General features: G+C 40.6%; 1 protein-coding gene across 3 annotated transcripts in view; it reads right to left on the minus strand.

The window, feature by feature from the left end:
* Nucleotides 1–18381, minus strand: part of XPO5 (exportin 5) — a 49269-nt gene that overhangs the window by 12559 nt on the left and 18329 nt on the right. For all 3 annotated transcript variants that reach the window (XR_005789752.1, XM_040473617.1, XM_040473618.1), the window contains 8 exons: nucleotides 17100–17228; nucleotides 15684–15802; nucleotides 12059–12214; nucleotides 10849–10890; nucleotides 10432–10521; nucleotides 9494–9693; nucleotides 8611–8710; nucleotides 7560–7741 (listed from right to left, as the gene is read on the minus strand). Coding sequence is in view for 2 of the 3 variants with exons in the window: in XM_040473617.1 (XP_040329551.1) it covers nucleotides 7560–7741; nucleotides 8611–8710; nucleotides 9494–9693; nucleotides 10432–10521; nucleotides 10849–10890; nucleotides 12059–12214; nucleotides 15684–15802; nucleotides 17100–17228 (1018 nt within the window). In the remaining variant the exon portion in view is untranslated. The remainder of the gene's footprint in view (nucleotides 1–7559; nucleotides 7742–8610; nucleotides 8711–9493; nucleotides 9694–10431; nucleotides 10522–10848; nucleotides 10891–12058; nucleotides 12215–15683; nucleotides 15803–17099; nucleotides 17229–18381) is intronic.

Below are 18381 nucleotides of genomic sequence, written 5' to 3' on the forward strand. Positions count from 1 at the left end.
CAGCCTCATTAATTTCCATTGTCCTATCTGCACTTCTTTAAAAAAAATATTTTAGTAATCTCTACACCCAATATGGGACTTGAACTCATGACCCTGAGATCAATAGTCACATGCTCCTCTGACTGAGCCACCCAGGCATCCCTGCACTCTGCTGTTGAAATCCGCCTTTGAATCTCTCTAGTGAATTTTTCATTTCAGTTACTGTACTTCTCAGCTCTAGCATTTTTTGCTTCCTTTTAGGTTTTGTTTATTGATATTACCATTTTGTTCATACATTATTTCTTTCTCCACATCTTTATCTAATTCTTTGAGCATCTTTAAGACAGCTGTTTTATTTTCTCAATTAAAGATTTTTTAAAAATCTTTATTTATTTTTGAAAGAGAGAGAGAGAGCATAAATGGGGAAGGGGGAAGGAGATGCAGAATCTGAAGCAGGCTCCAGGCTCTGAGCTGTCAGCAAAAAGCCCAACGCGGGGCTTGAACCCATGAACTATGAGATCATGACCTGAGCCGAAGTCAGACACTCAACCGACCGAGCCACCCAGGCGCCCCAAGACAGCTGTTTTATTAAAGTCTTTGTCCAGTAGATCTCCCATTAGATCTTCTTCAGAGACTGATTCTGTTAATTTATTTTCTCCTCTGAATGGGTCATATTTTCCTGTTTCTTTGCATGCCTTCTGATTTTTGGCTGAACACCAGACATTTGGGTCTAATGTTGTGGTTAATTCTGAAAATCATATTCTTCTCCTTCCTCATCCTGTTGTCTGATTGTTGTAGGCTATCTCTGTGCCAAAGATCCACTGAGGTATTAACTTAATGGTTTTTCAGGTCTTTTCTGAGCCTTTCCCTGGTCATGCATGACCACTTTTTAATTTTCCCCATATATGCAGTTGTTTTGGAATGCCCTAATCTTTAAAGTGTGGCTCACAAAAAGGAAAGGCAAAAAATGAAGGGGGGGGGAAGGGACTGGCCCTTTAACTCTCCTCCATGTTACTTCAGTAGGAAGGGAAGAGGCTTACAACAATGGGAGAAGGTACAATAACCACTGCCAACTTCTGTATCTGCACCTCTGTGATCAGAAGTAGCAATCAGTGATCAGAGCACAGATCTCTAGTATTTAGGGAGCTGGATCCATTTTGCTCACCCTGGCTCTGCAAGCTGTGTACAAACTGTTCCAGAAACACCAGCTGCCTGTCAAAGGGCTGGGGTCTGGGTAGCTGCTACTGTGCTAGGAGCTGATATTGATTGAAATTACCACAATTTACTGTTCAAATCTTCCCCTGGAAGGTGCAAGCCTTCAAGATTCCAGAGTTCCAAAATCAACACAGATTCTGCCAATACAACTGTTCTCTAGATGGGGTGACAGATTCCTGGTGCTTCCTACTCTGTCATCTTCCTGGGCTTTAGTTTTTTTGTTGCTGTTGTTGATTTATTTTGAGAGAGAAAAAGTGAGAACACGAGTGGGGGAGGGGCAGAAAGAGGGAGAGAGAATCCCAAGCAGGCTCCGTGCTGCCAGCGCAGAGTCCGACACAGGGCTTGAACTCACGAAACCGTGAGATCATTGACCTGAGCTGAAATCAAGAACTGGAGGTTTAACCAACTGAGCCACCCAGGTGCCCCCTCCTGGGCTTTTGTTTTAACACAAAGGTACTGACCTTTACTGTGATTTGTTTTTCTTGCATCTTGTTTAAGAAATCATTCACGGGGCAGGCAAATCTTTGACGGCCACATTAAAAAGGCTTCAGGAGCATTCAGAAAGGAGCAGTTAACTCTCATGAAGAGAATGAAGGGTCAGGTAACATTGGAGTTGAAGCCTGATGACTTAATAGGCATTTGAGGCAAAGAAGAGGAAAGGTGAGGGGGAACAGCATGAGCAAAGGTGAGCAAGAGGATGGCACACTTAGAAACAAGGTGGGGGCTGATACGCATATATTGCACACTAGTCTCATAGCCCTCCTCCTGTACCAAGGCAGGGGTAGAGGAAACTGCATCTTAAGTTGTGGCCTTGTGGTCATTCTTTAATTTATCTGAGCTTTCTGAGCCTGGCTGTGGCCTAGAGTCACTAAGCCATGGGCATGGATACACTAATAGCCAATTGTTGAATTGCTCCTAAATGCAGTTGTGCCCCAAAGTTGTGCTCATTTCCTGGAATGAAGAGTAACACAAAAGACTACATTTTTCCTTTTAAAGATTTTATTTTTAAGTAATCTCTACACCCAATGTGGAGCTTGAACTCACAACCTCAAGATCAGGAATCACATGCTCCACCAACGGAGCCAGCCAGGCGCCCTGAAAATTAATCATTTTGAAATGTATACAATTCAGTGGTATTTATGACATTCACAATGTTGTGCAATAACCAGCTCAACTTTTAAAGGTTTCACACCAGGGAACTATAGGGGCCAAGGACAGATCACATTCTTCCCCCATAACCATTAGGTAGAATAGTTACAGGGGGCCTGGGTGGCTCAGTTGGTTAAGCATCCTACTCTTGATCTTGGCTCAGGTTATGATCTCACGGTTTGTGAGATGGAGCCCTACATCAGGCTCAGTGCTGTCAGTGTGAAGCCTGCTTGGGATTCTTTCTCCCTCTGCCTTCCCCTGCACACTTGCACTAAAAATGTTGGAACAATTAAGTTGTAGCAGGTTATGTCCATTTCTCCCTTCCCGCAACTTCTGGCAACCACCAATTTACCGTTTCTATAGATTTACCTATTCTAGATATTTCACACAAAGGGAATTACACAATAGTGGTCTTCTGTGTCTGGCTTCTTTCACTTAGCATAATGTTTTCAAGATTCAGCTACATTATAAAATGCTAACAGTACTTCATTCCTTCTTATGGCTGAACAAAATCCCATTATGTGCACGTACAAGGTTTTGTTCATCCATTCAACCACGGAAGGACATTTGAGTTGTTTCCACCAAATGGCTACCGTGATACAGTGCTGGAAGAACAACTGTCAGCAAGTATTCGTCTGTGTCAACAAGTGTTCGTTTGTGTACTTGTTGGCAATTCTTTTGGGTACATACGTGTGAGTGGAAATGCTAAGTCGTGTAATTCTATATTTAATTTTCTGAAAAGATGCCAAAGTATCTTCCATAGTAGTTGAACCATTTTACGTTCCCATAGGCAATGAACAAGGGTTTCTCCTCATCCTTGTCAACACGTAGAATTTTGTTTTTTTTTAAATTATTACTTTTTGGGGCACCTGGGTGGCTCAGTTGGTTAAGCCTCCAACTTCAGTTCAGGTCATGATCGCACAGTTTGTGGGTCTGAGCCCTGCGATGGGCTTCGTGCTGACAGCTCAGAGCCTGGAGCCTGCTTCAGATTGTGTCCCCCTCTCTCTCTGCTCCTCCCCCACTCACATTCTCTCTCAAAAATAAACATGAAAAAAACATTTTTTTAATTAAAAAATTATTACTTTTTATTACAACCATCCTACTGAATGTGGAATGGTAGCTCATAGTTTTGATTTGCATTTTCCTAATGTCTAATGATGATGAGCATATTTTCATGGGCTTGTTGGCCATTTGATAATTCTTTGGAGCAATGTCTGTTCAGGTTTTTGCCCATTTTTTTAACGTTTTAATGTTTATTTTTATTTTTGAGAGACAGAGCATGAGCGGGGGAGGGGCGGAGGGAGAGGAGGGGGAGAGGGGGAGGGAGAGGGAGAATCCAAAGCAGGCTCCAGGCTGTCAGCACAGATACTGATGCAGGGCTTGAACTCACGAACCATGAGATCATGACCTGAGCCGAAGTCAGACGCTTAACTGACTGAGCCACCCAGGTGCCCCTCTTTTGCCCATTTTCTGATTGGGTCATCATTCTACAGGTCTTATGGCAGCACCGAATTATTTTGAGAATTAACTTTATAGTGAATTGAGACTGAGGAGTTTAAAACTGAGAAGTTTGAGTCCCCTAACTTTGTTCTTCTTTTTCAAGATTGTTTTAGCTTTCTGGGGCCCCTTGCAATTCCATATTAATCTGAAGATCCCAACTTTTCTATTTCTGCAAAAAAGGCCATTGGAATTTTAACAAGGATTGCATTGAATCTGCAGTTTGCTTTGTGTAGTTTTCTATCTTAACAAAATTAAATCTTCCAATTCATGATTATGGGATTCCTTTCCATTTATTTAGATCATCTTTAATTTCAGGAATGTTTTGTACTGCTCAGTGGTCTCCATCTGACCCACTAGGAATGACACTGTCCAACAGAAATATGATGTAAGCCATATAAGCCAATTAAAATTTTCTAGCCAGGCAAACTTAAAAAAGCAAAAACAAGTTACATTAATTATATTTTAATTAACCCAATGCACCAAAAAAAAATCAAAAACAAAAAACAAAACAAAAAACCCATCATTTCAACATCAATACAAAAAATTATTAACAAGATATATCACATTCCTTCTTTGTACTAAGTTTTTGAAATCTGGTGTGTGTTTTATACTTAAACCTTACCTCAATTCAGATTAATCACATTTCAAGTGCTCAAGAGCCAGTCTTGTGTTATAAGACTATTTGACAAGGAGTTAAAACTCAAAGCTCCAATACACAACTGGAGGGAATGTAAATGAGTATATCCCTTTAGAAAACTATCTGGTTCTAGACGTCTATAAAACCGAAAATAGGGGAGCCTGGGTGGCGCAGTCGGTTAAGCGTCCGACTTCAGCCAGGTCACGATCTCGCGGTCCGTGAGTTCGAGCCCGGCGTCGGGCTCTGGGCTGATGGCTCAGAGCCTGGAGCCTGTTTCCGATTCTGTGTCTCCCTCTCTCTCTGCCCCTCCCCCATTCATGCTCTGTCTCTCTCTGTCCCAAAAATAAACGTTGAAAAAAAAAAACAAAACCGAAAATATGCATATCTTATAAACTAAGAACTCCACTCCTACATGTAGGATTCCGTCCCAACCCAACAGAAATTATGTGTACACCAAACACATTTACTAGAATACAAACTGCAGCACCACTGCACTGTTTGTCATAATGAAATGCTGGAAACTACTGAAAAGTCAATGCTAAATGACCAAGTGACAGCATAATTACATGATACACTACCACACCAGCAACGAGAATGAACAAACCACAACTACATGCAGTAACTTGGATGACTCTCACAAACATGTCACTGAGCAAGAGAAGCCAGACAAGAAGGCATGCATGCTTCTGACTAATAAAGCTCAGAAAACCAGGCAAAATGTTGAAAGGCAAGAATAGTGGTTACCCTTGAGGAGTGGGTTAATGACCGTGTGCTAATGTTGTTTGTTGATCTGGATGCTAATCACACGGATGTGTCCGCTTTGTGAAAATTCATCTACATGCACCCGTAATTCCTATCCTTTTCTTGTATCTGTTTGTGCCCTTATATACTTGAAGATAAAATTTACTGAAAAAACAAGACAAAACTCTAATAGCTCCAGATGTACATGACTTAAAAGAATGGAACTGCTCCATAACCATGGTAAACACTTTTCAAAATCTCTTTTGATTGACTTTGGGATTTTCCAAAAACACTGAACTCTTAGAAAAGTATAGGGACAACCATACTATTGAGGTCTCGCCAAAACAGAAACGAACCATCTTTCCAAGTCTGGGTTCTTACCACATGGCCTCCAGCCACAAGCCTAGAAAGGCCCAGTTGATGTGTGTGTTGCTACCCGGCCTCATCACTTTCAGTTTTCTCCAAGCTACAGAAAAACCTTTTGGTTTTAAAAACATCAATATGGAAAAAAAACTTTCCTTGATTAAATATTTTACTACCTTCTCAGTATGCACGCCCTACTTCTTTATTGAAATCTTTCTTCTTTTTGAAATCAGAACAAAATACTGCCTATTTCCACAGACATATCCCCAGTGACCACTCTTTCAGATACTCCAGCTCTCCAATTTGGTCAACATTAAGACCTTTGATTCTCAGGCTGATGATCTAGGGAGTATGCTTCTAGGGCAGCGTCCCAAAGACATGAGTAATTTGGCTCGCCCAGTTGAGATGCTGCTCTTCCCACCGAGTAAGAGGCCAAAAGCACTGGAACGGAGCTCTAACATACATATAACTCAGAAATACTATAAAATATAAAAAAGGAATCAAACTTTGCCTTGGCCAGTAAGAACTAAATTCTAGCTATAACCTACTTTTCACCATCGAATGTCCCTGAATCATCAAATATACCTCAGGTAACTGACAAGCCTAGGCTTGGCCTACTTCCACTTTACACTAGGCTCCTATGATTTATAACAGTGACTCTGAATCTTTAGTGTATGCACAAACCAACTGGGGATCTTGTTAAAAAACAGATTCAGATTTAATACTAGAGTGGGGCCCCAATTCTGTATTTCAGACAAGTTCTCAGGTGACACTAATGCTGCCGGTCTGAGGAGGAACATGTATCATGCTTTCCTCTGCCACGTTCAGCCACTGCATGTTTGGTCCATTTGAGAGTCATTATTCATAAATTCAGATGAGCTCATTTGAATACCACCCAGAAGGACTACTAGAGAAAGCAACTGTCTTGCTTCCAACAATTTGTTTAGTGACAAAAATCTGGACAAATAAAACCTAAAGTAAAAAGGAGGGATAAAGCATAAAGAAGTCGGGGTGCCTGGGTGGCTCAGTAGGTTAAGCGTCCGACTTTGGCTCAGGTCATGATCTCGCCGTTCCGGAGTTCGGGCCCCATGTCTGGCTCTGTGCTGACAGTTCAGAGCCTGGAGCCTGTTTCAGAGTCTGTGTTTCCCTCTCTCTCTCTGCACCCCCTCCCCCACTGCTCACGTTCTCTCTCTCTCTCTCTTAAAAATAAATAAACATTAGGGGCGCCTGGGTGGCGCAGTCGGTTAAGCGTCCGACTTCAGCCAGGTCACGATCTCGCGGTCCGTGAGTTCGAGCCCCGCGTCGGGCTCTGGGCTGATGGCTCAGAGCCTGGAGCCTGTTTCCGATTCTGTGTCTCCCTCTCTCTCTGCCCCTCCCCCGTTCATGCTCTGTCTCTCTCTGTCCCAAAAATAAATAAATAAATAAATAAATAAATAAACAAACAAACAAACAAACAAACAAACATTAAAAAAAAATTAAAGGGGCGCCTGGGTGGCTCAGTCAGTTAAGCGTCCAACTTCGGCTCAGGTCATGATCTCATAGTTAATGAGTTCGAGCCCTGTGCACTGGGCTTTGTGCTGACAGCTCAGAGCCTGGAGCCTGCTTCAGATTCTGTGTCTCCCTCTCTCTCTCTGCCCCTCCCCTGCTTGCACTCTGTCTCTCTCTCAAAAATAATAAACATTAAAAAAAAATTTTTTTTTTTTTAAGTATAAAGGAATAGAGGAACACAGAGGAAAGGCTCAAAATGAGAAAAGCCATTTTGGGATTAGGTTCCACGTGTTCACTTGGACAGCAACACTTATGCAAGCGAGAGCTAGAATTATTTTTAAAAAGAGACCCCAATCTAGAGAGAAAGAAGACCTAATCCCCCATTTACTACCACCATGATCTGAAGAAATGTAAGGAGATTACACTTCTGAGATTCTTAAGGTAAAAGAAACCCACCGACAACAGAAAAACTATTATTCCAACTCACCTTATAAGGGCAAGCAAATTGTCAAGAAGTTTCAGAATCTGTTCTGTGCAAGGGTTACGGAAGATTGGATTGCCACTGGGTGTATAACCCACGACAAATCCCCCAGCTTTGGCCTCTTCTAGGTCAGTGGGCCAGCAAGTTCGCTTCACAACACCCAGAATACTATATACACAAAAGCTCATCTATAGAAAAACATAAAACAAAAGATACCCATAAAGAGCAAGAAAAACCACAAGTGTTATTATGCGTATGCAATGTTATGGCAAACGTGATACAGAAACCGGAGAGAAGGAAAGGAGCCCCATTTATTTAAATAAATTCCTGTCCCTTCTTTTAAGGTCAATCTAAGAGGGATCCTTTCATTGCCATCTTTAGGACCAGTGGTAGGCTCTAGAAGTTTCCTTTACATGAGGTTGTCCTTCCAGAGGCTGCACTGACCCTCTTGTAGGATCCCAATTAGAAGATGGCCTGGACATGCTTCACAACCAAGTGTTTAGACTGCCAACATTTCGTCTTGTTTTGGCTGACCTTGCACCGCACCCACCCTCCATCTTGGGCCCTCACAGGTTTTGCTCTAATCCTCACTCATGGCACTCTCAACCAACCTACTACTTGCCAGGTTAAGTAGAATTCTGCCATATTGGAACCAAGAACAATGTTTATTTGAATAGCAAAGAACTGAAAACTCTCAGGTTTGCAAGTTAGATCATCATTTAAGACTCTACTTCCCAGACAGCAGTGGCAGGGAGGACTCATACTGCCCACCAAATTCTGACCTAATTCCTCATTACACTTCACTCTTCAGAGCTAGTTAGAGATCCTTAAAGTCAAAATAACGAGTTCAAAGAAAAGACCATCTGCTTTGCTGTAGGAACTAACACAAGAATTCAAGAGTAAAGAAGAAAAGAAAGGAGAAGCTTAGGGAAGTGGAGACTCCCAGATTTCTCATGCACATTAAAAAAAACATACATCTTTAAGAAACTCAACAAATGACAACACCCTATTCCCACCTGGGGCCAATGCAGCTTCCCATTCCCAGCCGTTTACTCACTCGTGCACGGTTTAAGCCACAGGGATCCTCCAGGCCTGGGTCACAGCTCTTGCGATCAGCTCCCACATAGGCAATAAAAGCATCAACATCTGACAGCACTCTGAAGGTTGCAGTGGCAAAGACAAGTTATACCATGATTTTAAGCAAAGTGAATTTCTTCCACAAAAGCTAATAAGCTATGATTATTTAGCTCCAAAGAGCAGTTGTTATAAAGTGAAAGGAACCTAATCATATTGTTAGCTGTCATTTGAAGGTTTAAATTTCTCCTCCCACTTCTTTTTTTTTTAAATATTTACTTTGAGAGAGAGAGAGAGAGAGCGAGCGCACACATGCTCAAGTTGGGGAGAGAGAGGGGGAGGGAGAGAGGGAATCCCAAGCAGGATCCATGCTGTCAGCACAGAGCCCAACGCAGGGCTCGATCTCATGAACCTTGGGAAATCAAGAGTTGGACGCTTGACCTGACTGAACCACCTGGGCGCCTACTTCTCTTCCCACTTCTAAATGTCATTAGCAAAAAGAATGCGAGCTTGAGAATGCTCCATGGGCACACATAAGTGTCTATGCGATGCCTACTATATAGCCTCTATTGGCTGTTCTCATTTCTCTACATTGGTTCATGCTGCAATGTAGACACCATAGCAACTCTGACTCTGTGGCCTCCTGACCATACTACCTACTTTTACCCATTTCTTCTCTCTCCTTATGCCTCTGTACTGAAAGTGACATTTTCAACAATGAGAATTAAAGACTGCTTTTGAACTTCAAATATCACCAATGGGGTCATCACGCCTTGATATCCTCATACTCCCACCCTGGGAATAGCTCTTAAAATAGAATGGGTGCTCCAGTGCAGTGAGGGTCAGGGGCAAAGGATCTCCTCTACCTGTGCATGTCTTCAGAAAGCCAGATGCTGGCCACTGGTGCCATCAGCTCCTCTAGGAACACCTTCTGACGCTCGTAGTTCTTGAATTGGTTGCTAATGAGAACCAGGGCTTCCATGAGGGCACACTTCTCCATTTGTGTCAAGAGTAACTCATTGGAGAGGAGCTGCTTCACATGGTTATAAAGCATGTCAAAATTGGGCTGCAGATTACAAAGAAAAATACCCAAAGGTGATGAAGGTCTGATTTTCAAGGAGAGGTGGGTCACTCAAGGAAGGTGGAAAGAGGATCAAGGCATTCCTAGGAAGGTCAGGCCTATAAGACTGTCACTTAGTAATTTAGTTATAGCGTTCTTTTGCCTGAACAAGCAAGGCAATTCAGGCAGAAGGTGGTTCTTGTCTCATTTGGGTAACTGTACTTCCCCACAGTACAACTGTGAAAACAATGTTTTTTTTTCTATATCAACTTTTATAGTATATTCAAAGATCAGTTTGTTTATACATGTTAGGAAGATACATAACTGCCAGTATTGAGAAGAAATTTCTGGTTAATTTGTAATCTGGAATAGTACAAAATTTCCTCTAGCAACCCTCCAAAACAGGCTGGGATTTGCATCTGGCTTCTCTCAAGATTAGGCACACCATTTGGCAGTAGTAAAGAATACCACCTAGTATGGTAAAAACGTGTACACTGACAGGGAAAACTTGGTCATCTATATGGAAAAGAACCACACATTTTGAGGGAATAATTTGCATTTTTAACTCCATTACTAAGTAGGAGAGGAAGAAGGCCATCAACTCAGGGATACTTACTTGAAGCAAAGCTACATACAGTTCCTAGCTTTCTCTTTATATGAGGTATACTTAGGGCTGGATTTACAGAACAGTGTAACTAAACTCAACAGGTCTCAGTGGCTACTGGTCAGAGTCCAGGGGCTTACCAGTACGAGCTGGGGGTAGTCACGACAGGTCTTGATGATGGAAGAACAAGCATGTCTCCTCACATTCCTCACTGCCCGGGTTCTGGGGGCCTGGAAAGACATTCAACAAACTTGGGGCCACTTTTAATGTAATTTACAGATGCTGCACAGAATCACATAAAATACCTCCTTCAGAGACAAATTCACAATTTTCACACTGTGGGAGTTTAATGGAGTGACATTTATAGTCACCATGAATACACATGTTCACTGATTTTGCCTTAGAGTATCTCTACTATAAACACCATACCATAGGACTATGTCCTGCCTTTACTAATAACCCCTTCTACTTATAAAAAAAAAAAATCTAGCCTTATGGGTTAGGCATTCATACTTTTGCTCTCCAGAAGTTAGGATTTGTTGAATTAATGGTCTTACCTTACTTTCTTCAACAGTTTCAAAAGTGACAGATGAAAATAGCTAAGGGTAAGAAAAAAAAGTCACTCATCAGTACCAAATGCATAAAGTATTTAAAAATAATACTTAGATCTAGGTTTCCCACAAAATCCCAAAAGTGTAACAAAAGGGTTTTCAATCAGTGTTATGAAATTTCAGACTTTTTCTCAGATAACTCTACAAAAGGCTTGAGACTCACAACTTTACTATCAACCATTTCACAAAGGTGAAGGTCCCAGAAACCCCGACTAATCCAAGCCAACAGCCAAACACTCAACTATGGTGATTCCCTCACCATGGTGTAACTTCTCGACTCTTTAACCTAATACAGCATGACTACTGCCCTAGTCACTAGGACAGAATTATACTCTAACAAAGGTCTAATCAAGAAACCCCATGGATATTCCCCAATTCATAGAGTATTTCTGTTGCAACAAATGAGTCCACCTTTTTGAAGTTCTACTGAACTTTGTAACGCATGTTCTCATTTCTTTTTTCTTCTTTGGGGGCTTCTCGTTCTTTGCCTTCCTCCCCCAGTGACGATCCCCTGGGTTCCCTGCTTGAGCTACATGTCCATCTTTACATACATATCACCCTCTTTCCTACAGCTTCACCTCTACTGTAGGCACTTCTATGATGATGCCACCTTAATATTATAATTTTCTAGAGTCCAGACCTTTAACCTCAAATAGTATTCTGTGAAGTGCCTCCTAGATGTTGTACATATACTTCAAATGTAGTATCCCCAAACTGAACTTACTCCTCTTCCTTACTCTTACCAAATCCAGTATTCTCACTCAGATGGTGCTCCACTTACTCACCTAAACAGGAAACCCAAAAACCATCCGCACTGACCATTCCTCTCACAAATCCCCTCCTAATAATCTGATAGCACACTTTGATATCCTTCTTTAGGTATTCTTTTCCACTTTTCAGTACACCTGGCTATTAACTGCAATGCCACATGGGCACAACAACAGTTTATGTGATTTTATTTCCAAACAGAGCATCTAAAGGATAAGTAAGCCTTTTCTACTAACATGGTACCTGATCCACAGTAAGTACTGCATATTTGATGAATGAATAAATGACTCTTTATTAGCTTGTCTCAAAGACTCTCAAAAATAGTTACAAAAAACAATAATTAGCTCAAAAATGCCAAAACAAAGTTTATAAAGGAGATGGCGTTTACCTTAGAGAAGACCTGGGGCAGGAACTCTGGTCTGTAGGTGACAAATGGAAAGAGTGCAGAGACATTAGTGAGGACACAGGACAGGATGAGAGGATCCTTGGTGTCAAAGTTCAGGACCATTTGCAACAGCTCTATTCCATCATTAACAGGAAGTGCCTATAATACAGACATGAAAAGGAGGTTGGCAGGGCTAATAAGCACTTGTGGTAAATTAACCTTTAGGTTTTGGTTTATAAATACATAATATGGTTCACCACATACGGTTTTATATACTGCTTTTTATAAGCAATACCCCATGTTATTAAAACTTTTCCTAAATGATGCTACTATGTGCTTTCATAAAGATGTAGCTTTTCCTGCTACTAGACACTGAGAATGTTGCTAGTTCTTTACTACTAAAAACAGTGCTAATAAATATCTCTGCAAAAAGATTTTGGCTACATTTTCAGTTATTTCATTTGAAGAAGAAATTTTTGGGGATGACTGGAATTACTTAATCAAGAGGTATGGGTATTTCTGAATTAATATTTTTCTTCTTTACAAGCTGCATCAATTGATTCTCTACCCACCCATATGCCCTTCTTACCATGTTCTCAGCAGCAGTTTGAGTTTATTCCCTAAAACCTTTGCAGTAAAACAAGGAGTTTATATAAATTTGCATTTCTTCAGTTGTGAAATATTCCAGGCCTTTAAAGAGGTGTAAGCAATACTTTAATAGCTCTCCATATGACCACTTTGAGAAGTACAATGTTACTGACAGAGTGGTTGTTTTGTGTGCATACCCTAGAGGTAGCCACTATCCTGAATTTGATGTTCACAGTTTCAAGGATTCCCGCGTTTCTGTATATTTTTCCACAAATATACACATTCATAGTTACACAGAATTGTATGCCTACTTTTCTAGCTTGCTGTTGGGGGTCAACATTATGTTCATGAGAAATCATCCTTTTTTTTTTTAAGTTTATTTATTTTGAGAGAGAGAAAGAGAGAGAGAGAGAGAGAGAGAGAGAGAGCACGCACGTGCACAAGCTGGGAAGGGGTAGAGAGAGAGGGAGAGAGAATCCCAAGAAGGCTCTGCACTAGCATGGAGCCTGATGCAGGACTCAATCCCAAGAACCCTGAGATAATGACTTGAGCTGAAATCAAGAGTTGGATGCCGAACTGACCGAGCCACCCAGGTGCTCTGAAAATCATCCTTATTCAAAGTATACCCTAGTTCTCTTTTTACTGCTCTATAAATATGTTATCTTCTATTCTGTACAGTCTATTGGGGGATAGTAAGTTTTTTCCTTGGCTCAACACACAAGGATTCTCTTCAATATTGGGGCTTGATGCACATGCAGGGTTTCTTCAGAGTACAGACTTAGCAGTGAAGTTGCTGGGTTATAAGGCGAGGCATCTCCACTAGACACTGCCAAATTATTCTCCAAAGTTGGGATACCAATTGTTTAAGAGATATAAGCTTTTATAGTAAAGATATTAATCCCATCGGTATTTACTCCAAATATTGCCCCAAGTTTGCCTTTCAAAGTTTGCAAGTTAAGAAAAAAATACGTAGTTATAGTCATTCAATTCACTTTTTTGTCATTACTTCCATTGCTTTTCAACTCAGGGACCTTTCCTCAAACACTAATTTTCCCCAATACTGTTTATTAAATGACCCAATCCCTCTCAATTTCTTTGGGATGCTTATACAAGCTCCAGGTTGTTTCTGGTCTATTTTGTTCCAATGAGCCGTATCTAATGTGAGTACCACATGCTTTAAAATAATGTAGCTTTATATTTTACTGTCTGAGGCAAATCAATCGTCATTTTCAAAATGTGATTTCCTCCCCCTCCAAAGCTATTCCATACCTTAATCCATTGCTAAAATAAGTCCTCTGGACATATAAGCTCAGCTAATGCCACTATGAACGAGAAGTAGCTTTTCAAAAATCCTTTCTAGCCAAAGAACCTCTTGGTCAAACTCTCTCACAGGATAAAAAGCTGAGCTGCTCTGATGGACTCTGGGTGAGGGTGGGGACCAAGAGCACAATGTGAGCAGTTTGTAAAACCACTGGATTAGGCGATACTACGCAGAGTCAGAAACTGGTAGCAGCAAGTGGGAATGTAACAGGCTGAGATCCGTCATGTGCACACTTCTGGGACATAGAACGTGTTACAGCTTTGTTAATGAGTTGGTGAATAATTTCATCATATATAATTCACCAAACACTTTAGGAATGCTTCATTCTGACCCATTTTATTTTGGTGAAGAAAAAAAGGTTTTAGAGTCAGAGGTTTGTCACTAACAAACCTAAATACTACTACTTAGGAATCTCCTCAGGAAAAAAGAATTTCGTTCTATTGTTCTTCTCCCCACTAACTGTTCAGACTCTTACTCAATTTCTTGCACAGGGGCCGTGCTGACCTTCTCTGTTCCAGTTTTAGTGTATGTGCTGCCAAAGTGAGCACCTACTCAATTTCTAATTGTTACCTTTGCTTTGTTTCCAGTCCCCATCTTTCCCTTATACACAATCCAACGTTTTGTACCTTTTGACCAACTAATATTTGGCATTTTGACCAAATACTAGCATATTATATGACTTAGCATACAATCCAGCCTACAACCTACGAGGCACCCTTCCCCTGATACTGCCAGTCCTTTCATATATTTTAAAGACAAGTACCTGACAAACCGTGACCACTTCATTCTCCTGCTTTCCAACAGGGTCATACCCACATATTTGGCTCCATCAAGATGTCTAATTAAAAATACCAGGAAAGGAAACCCCACAACCATTTCCCTTGATTCAGTGAAAAAAGGGCTTTCTTGACAGTTCCATCTAAATCTGAAAAAGGGCGCATTTAGTAAAAATGCAGAATCTAAGTACAATTTCCCACTTAAATTTTGGAACAAAATCTGAATACCATCATTTCAAACTCAAATGAATCAACGGAAAAGCAGATGACGTTAATGACTCTAAAACCTAATTTGTTAATATGCCATTTGTGAGAAAAAGCACTATATATCTCACGTATCTTCAAAGGATTTAGATTCTTCCTACAACTAACCTGGAACATACTAAGACATAATCACTTTAAAATGAGCGATCCAATGATTTTAACCTAATAAAACCTAGTTAATACAGTATGTACTATCACCTACTTAATTATAGCTGCATCTAAGGTAGATAAGAGAAGAATGATATAGTTCATATGAAACACACAGAAACAAGATCAATTTATTCATATTCAGGAAAGAGGACACTGATAAGCTAACATGAATATTCTGGTCTACCTGCCGTAAACTGAGAAGGGTGCTTAATGGCAAACATCTCTGAAGATTTTCCAATTCAAGATTACCATTACTGTCCTCCCTGCAATACCTGTTGTTCACTGTACTAACAGGGTTTGTCTTATTATCTCCTTAAAATAAAGACTGAACACTGTACACCGAGAGACAGAGGCTTGAATTTGAGGCTCAGCTCTACTGTTTACTAGCTATTTGAACTTGAGTATGTTATTTAACCTGATTCTCCATTTCCTCTTCTGTAGGATGCACATCCACAGATTTTCTAATCCCTCTGTCAATTTTAAAGAGATCAAAATCACTATGCCATCGGCACAGGAAACAGTTACTTACGTCTTTATCTAGTGTCCGAAACATCTGGTTGATTACACTTTCCAAAAAAAAGGTCATGGCTTCCCACTGCACAAATGAAGACGAGAAGATGGAGCAGAGGCTGCCTTCGCCAGTTCCAGCTGTAAGAGAACAGGGTTTTAACACAAACACCACCACCACCACCACCACCACCACCACCACCACCACTACCACCACCACTACTGCCACCACTACTGCCACAGGATCACAGAAGACAGGCAATGGGGTCTTAGACTAAGACCACTTAATTTCACAGTTGAAGGAACAGGGTAATCTAACCCCTCTCAGCCTAGAGAAAAAAAGAACTAAAAGTAGAGAGAAGTTCTATTCTGCCTCCACCTCTAACAATGAGCTGTGTGAATTCACCTCTGTGAGTCATATCTATAAAACCACTTTGAAAGCATCAAGAACAGTGCCTAGTCAATCACAGGCGACTGAATTATATCAACTAATCTCTCCTTGCCCTTTATAACTTGTCTTTGAAAACCTATAGAATTAATTAAGATACTTGAGACCACAAAGAGTCCTTCCAAATAAACAACTAATACACAAAATGCTGCTTCACATCCAGTAGCCTCATGATAACTGCAAGGGCTATTATCTAGAGAACTGCGCCACCCTCCAATTTCACATTAAAGCATATCACTCAAACAGAAGAGCACAGGCAAAAAGATTTACAAATTACTTTTCTTGTTTCCATATAGTGCTTCCATTTACTAGCTTCCTCTTGGTGCAACACATTTGGCCTCCGCAAACATTCAACTTACTAGATACCAAGACCTTTAGAGTCAACTGTGAATATGCAAAACAGAATGTTAAATCCTGTGAATGTCAACTAACTAGTGTGGTTGGTAAGTGACCGTAAATATGGAGCCTTTTCAAAGGAGTAGCTTCTAGCTTTTCCTATTTTATTAAATCTTGTCACACATAACATGCATTAACAAGACAACAGATGATATAGAGTATAGAGAAGTTACCTGGCTTATGCATTTGGGTACAGAGCTATTAGGATTTTATATAAAGTGGCATTTCCAAAGGCTATGAGGTAGCTGAGTGATATGGAAAGTCCCCGTACTGCTCCTATTATGCCTAACAAGACATTCTTTTGAGTTTAGGAATGGTTCTATGCAAGAACTTGGTAGAAAAGCTTTAAAAATTAAGTCTAGACATGCAATTTGTTAAGATGGTGCCCAAAGTGAAGTAATATAATCAATAATGTGCAATTGGCTGACTCTGTTAGAAAACAAATGTGAAGACAAAACTGACAGGAGCATGGTTTTACCCTAATTTATTTTTGAACACTATTAGCATGTTGTTCTAAGTATGGCTCAGAAGGTTTATTTCCTATATATATTTGATACAATACTTCACTAATGTTTAGAAATAAAAACATCTTACAGTTCATGGATCCAGGATCAACAGAAATTGACAGCTGATACTTCAGCCACTCCCCAGCCATCTGGAAGCTAGTCTTTGGATCCAGACGACACGCTAACCTCATTACCTCTCCTTGCTGGGCCCGGGAGGCTGCCAAGAGAAAGATGTAAATCAATAAGCAGCATGTAATAGGTGCTTAATGTTCATTCATTTATCCACCCCAGGAGAAGAATGTTCAGAGACTCTGTTCTGCAGATTTGTGCTTTGAATGTAACAAATGTTCAATAAAGATGAACAAATCCAGAAATTTTCAATTTTAGGGATTTCAAATTTCAAATTTTAGGGATTGCCCTACCATTCAATCCTCAAAGAGGCAAACTAAAAGTGATCTCCCATTTCTGTTGGAATTAAAAGATTAGATTGGTACAGATGTAAAACCATGTGGCTGCTGTGAAAAACAGCCTGGCAGTTCCTCAAAACATTAAACATAAAATTACTATACGATCAAATAATTCCCTTTCTAGGCATACACCCAAGAGAAATAAAAAACGTGTCTGTCCACTCAAGAACATGTACACACATGGTATAGCAGCATTATTATTTTTTTTTTTAAGAAAGTTCTAGGCCCAATGGAGGGCTTGAACTCACAACCCCGAGATCAAGAGTCATATGCTCTACTGACTGAGCCAGCCAGACACCCTAATAGCAGCATTATTCTTAACAGCCAAGAGGTGGAAATGACTCAAATATCCATCAACTTATGTGGTATGCTCATACAATTAAATATTGGTGATAAAAAGAAACAAAGTACTGATTACACCATAACATGAGTGAATTTTGAAAACATAACCGTGGGGCGCCTGGGTGGCGCAGTCGGTTAAGCGTCCGACTTCAGCCAGGTCACGATCTCGCGGTCCGTGAGTTCGAGCCCTGCATCAGGCTCTGGGCTGATGGCTCAGAGCCTGGAGCCTGTTTCTGATTCTGTGTCTCCCTCTCTCTCTGCCCCTCCCCCGTTCATGCTCTGTCTCTCTCTGTCCCCAAAAAATAAATAAACGTTAAAAAAAACATAACCGTACATGAAAGGAGGCAGTCACAAAAGATCATATATTGTATAATCTGTTCTATATGAAATATAGAAATAGAGGATTACTGGTTGCCTGGTGCTGGTGGGGGGATGGGGGAACTGGGAATGATTGATTGCTAACGGGCACAGGGTTTCTGAGGGTCATGAAAATGTCCTAAAATTGTGGCAATAGTATAAATATATAAAAAATATATAAAAAACCACTGAATTGTATACTAT

Source organism: Herpailurus yagouaroundi, unplaced genomic scaffold (assembly GCF_014898765.1).
Source record: "Herpailurus yagouaroundi ecotype Mexico unplaced genomic scaffold, PumYag 139, whole genome shotgun sequence".
In the NCBI taxonomy this organism is placed as follows: domain Eukaryota; kingdom Metazoa; phylum Chordata; class Mammalia; order Carnivora; family Felidae; genus Herpailurus; species Herpailurus yagouaroundi.